Source organism: Benincasa hispida, chromosome 12 (genome assembly GCF_009727055.1).
Source record: "Benincasa hispida cultivar B227 chromosome 12, ASM972705v1, whole genome shotgun sequence".
Classification (NCBI taxonomy): Eukaryota; Viridiplantae; Streptophyta; class Magnoliopsida; order Cucurbitales; family Cucurbitaceae; genus Benincasa; species Benincasa hispida.
Window position 1 is genome coordinate 74491434 of NC_052360.1, and position 11288 is coordinate 74502721.

General features: G+C 31.2%; 1 protein-coding gene across 1 annotated transcript; it reads left to right on the top strand.

Moving 5' to 3' along the window:
- Positions 1 to 1457: 1457 nt before the first annotated feature.
- On the top strand, positions 1458 to 6555 carry LOC120092945. The gene is made up of 5 exons (XM_039051206.1): positions 1458 to 1865; positions 2290 to 2344; positions 4053 to 4983; positions 5171 to 5952; positions 6035 to 6555. Exons 3-5 carry the CDS (start codon positions 4065 to 4067, stop codon positions 6401 to 6403), a joined length of 2070 nt encoding a protein of 689 aa, XP_038907134.1. The 5' UTR covers positions 1458 to 1865; positions 2290 to 2344; positions 4053 to 4064; the 3' UTR covers positions 6404 to 6555.
- The last annotated feature ends 4733 nt before the right edge of the window (positions 6556 to 11288 follow it).

Genomic DNA, 11288 nt, shown 5'->3' on the forward strand with positions numbered 1-11288 from the left:
CGACTAACCCAACTTTCGAGTTGATCCAGAAAATCCTCCAACCCAACCCATGTACACTCGGAGCTTTATTGTCACACTAGAAGGTTGAAAAGGATGCATTAGGTTTTCAAGATCATGTATTTACCTTTCATAGGGTGAAACAAAATTTACAATAAAACCATTTAAAAAAAGGGTAATTTGTGGCAATATTAGGTTTAAGATTTCGAGCCATGATACTTCTCCCCCCCTCCCCCCATTTTTAAATATTTGCAGATAGAGCAAAAGTTGATTTGTCAAATTGATTATAATTTTTTTCTTTTCCCGATTTACTAGTTTTGTTTGTCGCTCTTCACGATATCGTTCGCCTTCTTCAAGTTTCTTCGCTATTTTATTCCTACCATATCGCTATAGTTACAACAATTTCGTTCTCTTCCAAATCGTAGCTGCATTTACAGAGCTCATGGTGATGGTTTGGGTTTGATATTTAGGATTTCTTCTAGATCGCCAAACAAGCAATTGGTGGGTTGGGTTAAAAACTACATTCACGGATAACAACTTTGATCTTGATCTTTCATGATTAATAAATATTATTTTGAGATTTGATCCATTGATTAACAAAGATATATTTCGATCTACCATTTATAGACAGATAATCATGGACATATTTAGGTTATTTGTCTACAATTTGTAATGCACCACATTTTTAGATCCAATAATTTTGTGGTTTAATTTAGATTGAATCAATTTGTTAATTGAAGTACATTATCGGACATAATTAATTAGCTTATCTGAGTTGTTCAAATCTATTTTTGGTAAATTAAATTTAAAATAGATTAAATTAAGATATTAAGATTTTTTTTTTTAATTTTATAGATATTTTAAAATTTTATAGGTGGGAGATTTTAAATTAAATCTCAAATTCATAATTTTGAGAATTTAAATGTATTTTATCCAGATTTTATCATCGAGATGAGTTGTCAAAATTTATCAGGTATATTTTCTAGGCTGCATTTTTGTATTTGATCTTAATTGGGAAATTTGTACATATGACACATAAAAATCGGACAAAAAATATCAAATGACCTAATTAAAAAAAATGTCGAATGACCCTTCACTCTCTTGCTCTCTCTCTTATTTTTCTCATTCACAAATAGCTACTTTCTCTATGTCTTGCTCTCTCATAGTCTCGATCTCTCTCTTCCTTTCCTCACTAACAAAATCACTATTCTCTCTCGTTCTTGCTCACCAGATAGTTGCGTCGGAGCTAATCGCGTGGACTCTTCATATCGAAGAAGAACATACGTAGAGGAGAAGAAGCCGAAGAAAAAAAAGATGCACGTAAAGGAAGAAAAAAAGAGGGAGAAAGACGAGATAGCGTTGATGGAAAAGAGGAAAAAGAAAAGGATCGACAATACTATATTTTCATTTGCCATTTTGGACCTTTAAAATAGTTTTTTTTGTTGCAATTTTTAGTAGGAGGTTGGATAAAAAAAAATTAAAAAGAATATGTGCTCATAAAAAGGGGAAGCAAAAAGAGAGAGAAAGAAAAAGAGGAAGAAAAGCCCTGGCCTCAATCGCCTCTCCCTCCGTCAAACAGCTGCCGACCTCCCCTTTCCTCATTCATCCTCTCCGGCAACGCTCCACCAGCCACAGGCGTTAGGCAGCGACGAGTGGAGCCCACACCCACGCGAACGCCCAGCTCTGTAGTGGACGATGGTGTACGATCACTCGCGAATCTGACTTGCATTGTGAGCACGACACCGAACGGCTTCGAATAGGCTTTCGAAGCATCGTTCCTTCTCCGTTTAAGAGTCCAACGTGAACAACAAGTTGTGCATCACGCTTTAGACGACCGAGTGTCTTGCAACAGCGTTTTCGACTTGGGGGTAAGCTTTCGGCTGTTACCCACACTTCGATTGGCTTCAAATCAGTTTATCCATAACGTTTAAGGTCAAGATTTTCTAGGGATTATTACTTTAATTTCCTTTTCGGAACGGATTTAAGTGTTCAAATGGTTATTATGAACTCTTGGAACTCATTTGTTGTTTTGTTTGGGTAAATTTCTAAGTAATTGATTAAGGTTCAGCAAGGCTGAACACTTTTCGGGCTACTTCGGACTCGACTAGTGTATCTTGGACCAATCTTTAACTTGTGAAAGTTTGTTGGTTGTAGTTTTGGGTTAATTCGGAGTGATTAATTAAAGGTTTCGGTGGATTTTGGATAAGAATGTTTCATTTTGAAAAATCTCTTGGCGTGGACTAAGGATGTCGAACTAAGTTATAACACTTAAACATGATGTTTGTTGTTTAGGCTTTCTAAAAATTGATGGGTGTTCAAGGAAGTGGATTTTCAGATTGAGAGCGAGGTAAGCAGTTTCAAATCCCTTCCACAATTTAAATTTTGATAATGATGTATTTTTTACTGTTGTGATTTGATCATTGGATGAAAATATGTTTTGGATGCTTGAAAATATGTTTTGTACTTTTTTTGAAACTGATTGAGTATGTTTTGGATGTCCTAAATGTTTTCCTATTAGAAAACATGTTTTATGTGATTTGAGAATTGACTGAAAGTATTTTGTATATGTTTAGTTGATTTTGTCAAATAAAAGTATATGGATGTTTTGAATAATGGTTGGAAGTGTTTCAGACTGATTTTGAATTGAAAGTGTTTATGTTTTGACTTTGTTACTTTTGAAAACTTTTGAAAAGTTTGAATGGTTTGATTTGATGAGTTTTACTGTCAAAATTGCTAGTTAAAACTACATGTTTTGTTTCAAATGTTTTTGAATGATTCAATTGGGGCCATCTGGATATGCTAGTTTCTGTGTTTATGGGATTGTGTGGTATTTTGTTGTAGCCAAATTTGGAATTGTCGTTATGTGTTTTGACTGATGCTTATTTGTGAGAAGACACATTTTTGTGGTTTAGTGTTCTCTGGAATGAAGATTCATGTATGTGTTGCACTCACATAGTCTCACACTTAAGTAATTTGACTGTTGTTATGGTTGATTGCTAATAGACATCTATGTTGTTCTGACATCTCCGACTGAATCTATGGTTGGTGTTACTGACGAATAACCATATCTACTAGACTAAAACTATTCATCTTTCCTACTCTACATTTGAAAGTTTTGAATGAGTGAAAGCTTTATTATATAAAGTATTGACTAATTGAAAGTATTGGAAGTTTAGTGTTTTAAAAAGTATGAAAGTTCTATTTATTATAAGTTTTAAAAGTTTGTTCGAACGGTTTGGTTTTCTTGAAAGACTATTTGAAAGTTTCAGTTTAAAACATTTGGTTTTGAAGTTTTATTTGCTTGAAAGGTCTTGATTTTGAAAGTATTGTTTGTAGCAAAAGTTTGAAGGAAAGTTTTGCAATGATTTGAAATTTTATTCTAAAAGTTCGGAAAGAAAATGAATTTTGAAGCTTGATATGGGAGTTGTTTATTGAGTATTTTTGTACATCTTTGTTTTACCAAAATATTTTCAGATGAGGGATCAGGTGATAGTTCTGGTGCAGAACATCAAAGGATGTTTATATAGAATTTGATAGTTTGACTTAGAACTTGTTTATAATAAATTACTTTCGCTGATTTGTGTATGTTGTAAAAGTTTATAACGGTTATGTTTCCATATTATTTATATTAATAACTATATTGGAAAATATAGGCAATTTCAGATTTTGTTTATCGTGCTCTTTGTTTGTCATTCATGGGTTTTTGGAATTTTCAGCTGATGAAGCTTATCTATTAGTTATCAAGTTTATAAATATGTAAAAGTCTAAAACTTATAAAACTTATCCGTGGCTATCATTGATCGAAATATGTTAATGATAGCCACTGAAAGTTGTGTTTGTGTGGAATGAGTTTATGTATTTATTTATGTGCTCATTGTTTGTCATTGATATCCCTTGATAAACATGCTTAATAATACAAATGATAGACTGTTATCAGTGGTAGATTGATATTCCTTAGTTTATTATTGATAGTAAGATATTAGAACATATGACTAACAGCCTTGTGTCAATTTCATTGATTTTGTCATTCATAGCTTTTTGTTTGCCTTGTGCAGGAATTTAAAAATATGGTTATTCCAATAGTTGTTTTTCACGGTGGAATATGGAATGAAAAACGTTATGTAAATTACAAGACTGCTGGAGTTTTGGTAGATGATATAATGGGTTTTGAAGATTTTGTGGGTTTAATAGTGAAGGAAATTCGTTTGGATGCATCTATTTCTTCTATAGAACTTTCAACTTTATTAGATTTTGGTATGAATAAAGTTCAAAATATAGTTGAAATTCATGAAGATAAGGATGTAGCTTGGTTTTTGACTTTAGTTAAGGAACAAAGTACAAGACATCCTTTGGTTGCTCATGTTACTAGTATGTGTTTGGAAGGGTCTTCTAGTGTTGTTTCTAGTGAAGCTGAGAATTATTTGTCTATTGTTCCTTATTCTATGCCTATGATAGATGATGATTTCCAAGTGATCATGGATATACATATTGCCCGTGATTTGAAAGAAAAGGATGTGTTTGCAAGTAAAGAAATTTTATCAAAGTGTTTTTATTATATAGCAGTGAAGAAGAATTTTGAATTTAAGACTTTAAGATCAAATTCAAGATCAATTGAGTTTCGATGCGTCCAAGATGGTTGTCAATGGTATGTCAGAGCATCTCGTTACAAGGCTAGTGATTTGTGGATGCTTAGGAAGTTTATTGATATTCATGATTGTTCTATGAATAATGTTCAAACTTCTCATAGGCAAGCTTCTGCATCCTTAATAGGTGATTGTTTGAAAAATGAATTTAGGTCTAGTTCTTCTGATAGCTTAACTCCTAAAGATATTGTAAATAAAGTGCGTAAGGAACTTGGAGTAAATATCAGCTATTATAAAGCATGGAGGGCAAAAGAGCACATAATGAAGTCATTGAAAGGCGATGCATGTGAATCATATGCTTTGATTCCAAAGTTTTTGATGAAGTTAGAAGAATTGAATCCAGGTTTATTTTTTGTTTCAAACTTATGTTTTAAAGGAAATGAGCTCATATGATAGTTTCTATCAATAATAGACATTAATCGTTGATAGGAGTCTATCAGTGATAGATTCTATCATTGATAGACATCATTAAGTTATATACCTTTTATAAGTTTGCTTACTTGCTTATTTTCATATTTATCTTATTTTAGGTACATTCACGGCCTATGAAACTGACATAGATGGACATTTTAAATATTGTTATATGGCTATTGGTTCATCAATTGAGGGTTGGAAGCATTGTAGACCTAATATATTTGTTGATGGCACGTTTCTGAAATGTAAATATGCTGGGACTCTTTTGACGGCTTCAACGGTTGACGGTAACAATGAAAATTTTCCTCTTGCTTTCAGTATTGTTGACTCAGAAAATGATGCATCATGGAAATGGTTTTTTGAGAATATAAAGAACAGTTTTGGAGAACGAGAGGGATTAGTCATTATTTCTAATCGACATTTGAGCATTCCGCAAGGTATTATGAGTGTTTGTCCAACTGCTGAGTATTGTATTTGTATACGACACCTTTTGCAAAATATGAAGACGACATATAAAGATTCTTTAATCGATAAGATATTTTATAGTTGTGCAGAAGCTTATACAATCGATAACTTTGAGTTGAATATGAAATGGATGGAGTCGATATATCCCAGTATACGAGAATATCTCAGTGAAGTTGGTTTTGAGAAGTGGGCTCGTGCATATTCTAGGAGAAAAAGGTATAGAATGATGACTACAAATATTTCAGAGTCATTGAGTTCTGTTTTGGAAGAGTCTAGAGAATTCCCTATTGCATCATTACTTGATTCGATTAGACAACTACTTCAAGATTGGTTTTATGAAAGAAGTAAATTAGCATCTTCTATGAAGACTGTTTTAACTAGTTGGGCTGAGAACGAGTTGCGAGATCAACACAATCAGTCAAGAAACTTCAAGGTAAAAAATAGTCACAAGTTATTATTTATAATTATTGATCACATGGTTGATTATGTTTTATTGATTATGTTTTGTTTTCTAGGTTGATTCTATTAACAATGAAGAATATAAAGTAGTTGATGGAGACAATCATTATGTGGTAAATGTGATCTCCAAATCGTGTAGTTGTTGTTTTTGGGATTTGGAGGAGATTCCATGTGCTCATGCTTGTGCTGTTCTTAGTGAGCTAAATTTAGATTCTTATGCTTTTGTGTCTGACTATTATTTTTCAAATACATTCTCATCAACCTATAAAAGATCAATTCATCCTATTGGAAATCATTCTGACTGGAGTTCTGTGGATGTTGATGGGAATGTATTACCTCCAATTGTTAAACGTCAAGTCGGACGACCTCGAAAACAAAGAATATTGTCAATGGGTGAAGAGAGAAGCCACATGAAGTGTAGTTGATGTCATTGTGTTGATCATAGAACATGGAATTTTCACCAATTGTTTAACGATGTATAATATATTGAAGTTTTGTCACTAATGTTTGTCAATTTTTTATTGTAAGAGAAGCTTTATTGCTTATTGTTAATTGTCTGTAGAAAGCTTTAGTGATAGCTTAATATTGTTTTATTCTTTTGTTGCTTATTGTTGAAATTTATTTATGATAACTTTATCGTTTATTATTGGAATCTATTTGTGATAGTTACGACTATCGATGATAGTCATTACTATTGAACTAACAGATAAGCATCTTGCACATTAGAATTTATGAATGTTCAAGAAAATGTTGAACTGTCAATTTGAACACTAGAATTTTGATATTAGCAGTCAAACAGAAACTTGGAGATAAAAGTTGTCAATGGCAAACACAAGTTCTAATGTAAATACCTAATGATTAAAGTAATCTATGATTTCACTAAGCTTGCAATATTTTAAGATCAAGGGTTTGAGTATCATTCTTCTACCTTGGAAAATGTCTTGTGGCCTTGTTTGGAGACATTTTTTCTTTACTAGTTGAATGGTATTGCACTTGTTTCATATCTTCAACCTGGTAATTTCTTTATTAAGTGATTCCCAGATTAATCTTTAACCAAAATTCTGTTTTAATTGGGAAGAAAAAGAAAGAAGGATGGTTCGTGGTGTTAAATATGGTCATGTAATTATCAAACTACAACTAATAATAATAATAATAATACTGTCATGTGGAATCCTCCAGAATCAATTTTAAGGATATCTTCTGTTAGTTGAGGTTTCAATTCTTCCCTAAATGTTGGAAAGGATGCTCCACCACATGAACAAGAAGAAGTTAGTAAAGATGAAGACTGGGGACCTGCAAAAAGAAGACTGAGAGAAAAGGAATGTGATGCTGCAAGTACTCTCATGTCCCTTTGTGAAACCAGAAAAAACTTCTATATTCTCACAGTAGATCACTTTTTGGAATCCATAGTTATGCAGTTGAAGTAATAATTTAATCATCCAATGTGAATATAGTTTTTCCATTTAAAGTTTGTGAGAGCACTTTTCCCTCCAAATTAACATGTTACCCACTTTGTGATGTAACGCCCCGAGTTTAAGAGTGGACATGAATAAACTGAGCTTACATCCTAATGAGAAGGATCATGAGTATATGAAAGTATGGTTAAGAAAAGCTTAAAAGAAATCAAAGTTACTATCTATATGAAAAATGTGTACCTTTCATTTTTGTGGTCTAATCATAAGAACTCTAAAGTTAAGATATCTGAAAACGATGGAGGTGTGCATAAAATCGAAAAAACTGAAGAACCAGCTCTAACAGAGCCGAACCAACTGGTTTGGTCCGATTTTTCTGAAAATTTTCGTTTGCTCGGTTTAAAAAGTGATAAAATCATTATTTTTGGTTTGGTTTGGTTCATGATTTGGTTTGTTAAAAAAATCAAAAGAAACCCAACTGAACCAATAACAATAAAAATTTAAATAAAATAAACATTGTGAATAGTAATACTCATTGAGGTAGTCTCTCTTTTTATGTAAAGTCAGAGAACACTACAATCCATGTAAGAAGTATTTTCATAGGACTTTTCTGGAATTTAATCAATACATGTTTTGGCAAATAAATATTAATATTCTCAATTTTCTTTTTCATTTAGGACAAATAGTTTTAAAACGTTCCTATCATAACTATAGTTAATTTATTTGAAGTTACCTTTTGTTGAGAAAGAACCACTGTGAGGAAAAAAAAAAAAAAAAACTTGTATAGATAGCCTCGTTTTTTTCATATAGACACTCTTATTTTTCATTCCTTTATTCAATTCTTGCACCATTTTTCATTTTCAGAAACCAAACAGATTCCAATACTTCAAGTTAAAACATAAAATTTCACAAATTTCACAAATTTTCAAAATTAAAATCTCTCGTTAAGAATCAACGAAATGATGAATTGCCAAATACAAAAATGACCAACAAAAGAATATCATCTTTGATCTTAATTGATTATAACAAATAAACTAACTTAAACTGAAAAAATGGATCAACAAAATCTTTCATCACTACAACTTTGGTAATGCACATGTATTTTTCCCTCCTGGTTGTTGTCAAAGTTATGGCCTGAATTATCAACATATCTCCTTCTCAAAATAATAATAATAATAATCAACATATGTCTCTTTTTGTGTACTAAACTTAACCGAAATATTAGCACATACTTAACTACTAACGTATAATATTGTAAGAACATTTAAGTCCTATCATTCTTTGGTAGTAAGAGGGTATTGAAGATGATATGGGAAAAATAGAAAGGAAAGTGTTAGGTAACAGATTGAAGCGGGGGAGAGAAAAGAAATGGAAGGAGGGGTGGCGGTGTGGATAAGAAATATTTGTTCGAGCATGCTTATTTTTCTTTCTTTTCTTAAGGGTTGGTTACATAAATAGCAATCATACCTGAAATATTAGCATATGTAGCACAATGATAAAAATATTGTAGATATAGCCATAGTTTAAAATTTTGATCGAAATCTTGAAATTTTGAGATTTAGATAGGCTTGAAATTTCAGTAGGGGAAATTTCGATTTTCCCCCAATTTCTTGAAATTTCTCGAACTTTTAAAATTTTCATCGATTTTTTTATAATTAGCTACGCTAGCTCGACAGAAGTTTTTTCCCCTCTCTTACCATCAAAAAATAATAAAAAATAAAATTAAGTTAAAAAAACTCATATTTTTCATTCTAATATTTTTCATTGAATTTTCACATCATTTTACCTCAAACTTGAATGGACGTGAGTTCTTTAATATTCCTCTCAAAGTCTATCCACTTTTAGAGTTTTCTTTTTCTCTATTCTTTTCCATTCTAATGTGTTAGGTTTAATGTTATGCTTTTTATATCTCTCTTAAGTTTAATGTTACGAATTTTCTATCTTTATTATATTATATTAGTTTAATGCTATGATTTTTCACCTTTGTATCTAATTCATTTTATAACAAACAATTTACAATTGTTTCCTATGCAAATATTTCATATTCTTTAGTTTTGTAATTAGTTTTGATATTTGATATTATTTTGTAGTTATTTTTTCATTTATTTTTTAAATTTATGCTATCGCATCGACATTACACAGATATCTTACAATATACATATAAATGTTGTCTTACTCTATAAAAATGATTGTTGAAGATAGTTAATTATAGTCTAATTCAGTCACAATCAAAGTTTTATTACCTAATTATAACAATTTTTATAAAGTTTTCCAAATTTTTCATCATTATCTAGATTGTCAATGATATTTCCACAAAATCGAGATCTCAATATTTCCATCAACATCGATATTTCCAACCTTGAATATAGCACCTATATTTGAAAAGACTAAAAAGCCCAAAGCCCAAAGCCCACGAATTATAACCAACCCAGATAAAAAACGAAATTCAAACAAAATTTAAAAAAATAAAAAATGGTCGACCCACAATCTTTAATTATGGGGAAGTTGCATGAATATTTATTTTACAATAAACATTAGAGTTTATGTAATAAGATAAAATATGGATTTTTTATATTAAAGATTTAGCCTAGAAAAAGGAAAAGACTAAAATGGACATGGGCCCATATAAAACCGTTTGGCCACAATGTAAAGGACTATTTTATTAATTATAAATTTCATTTCAAACCTTCATCTTCTTTCGGAAAACGCGAAAAACACTTCCAACCCTTTCGAGCTCCGACAGTGTCATCTCCTTCCGATTTCAACCTTTCGATTTTGACAATGTTGTCTTCTTCCGCTCCGACAGTACCTTCTTCTTCCCCATTGATTTCATTCCAAACTTCAAAAGGTACGTTGTTCTTCTTCATTTCTTCGTTTCTTCTTTTTCCTTTTTTCATCTCTTCATCACTAATGGCAAGAATTTGAAAATGTAGGGCTTCATTCTTCTTCCATTGACAGTTTATATAAGAAGATAAATAGTTATTTCAAATTAGGGCTACATGCATTCTCCATCATTTTTAGGTGTTCCATTCAGTGTTTTATTATGCATTTTGGTCACAGTAGTGTAGTCATCACAGCGTAATCATCATAGACTAATAGTCATCAAAATGTTGATTATCTGTAGATTATTTGTAATGTTGATTGTGATTTGCTAGTTTTCCGAGGAATATGTTGATAGTTTATTGTTGACTGTGCTTGATTACTGATTATGTGAAGATTAATACTATGTTTCGTTGTGATTTGTTGATGTTTCAGTAAATATTATGCTAATTTAGTTATTTATTGTTGTTTAACTAATGCTTTAAGGAATATGTTGACAGTTCATTGATAGTTGGATTTATCTATCAACAAACTATCACTGATGGATGCTATCATTTATGCTAATTTAGTTCCTTGTACTGTGATTTGATGACTGCTTATTTATAGGAAAAGTATCTATCACTATTATTGCTATCAATGATATGAATGTAATGGTTCCACGTGTTTGTTTTTAGGATAGAAGTTATCACTGATACTTTAGGGAATATGTTGACAGTTCATTGATAGTTTATTGATGGATTTATCTATCAACAGACCATCACTAATAGATGTTATCATTGATGCTAATTTAGTTCCCTGTACGTGATTTGATGATTGTTTATTCCTAGGAAAAGTATCTATCACTATTATTGCTATCAATTATATGAATGTAATGGTTCCACGTGTTTGTTTTTAGGATAAATTGAGAAAGGAAATAGAAAAACAATGGAAGGATCAACATCTGGGAAAAAACACAAGAAGATCAAGGTCACAATCTAATGATATTTTATAAATTTATATAGATTTTTGGTTGATTTTTTCTTACATTTATGTTATTGTTATATATACAGGAAAATGTATTAATTGTTCCAGAAAGTGA

What these genes read in the sequence shown, in the direction of transcription:
- LOC120092945 (XM_039051206.1), top strand. Translation starts at nt 4,065, where the DNA reads ATGGTTATTCCAATAGTTGTTTTTCACGGTGGAATATGGAATGAAAAA. An exon ending in GTTAGAAGAATTGAATCCAG is followed by an intron (nt 4,984 to 5,170) that starts GTTTATTTTTTG and finishes ATCTTATTTTAG; the next exon opens with GTACATTCACGGCCTATGAA. An exon ending in ATCAGTCAAGAAACTTCAAG is followed by an intron (nt 5,953 to 6,034) that starts GTAAAAAATAGT and finishes TTTGTTTTCTAG; the next exon opens with GTTGATTCTATTAACAATGA.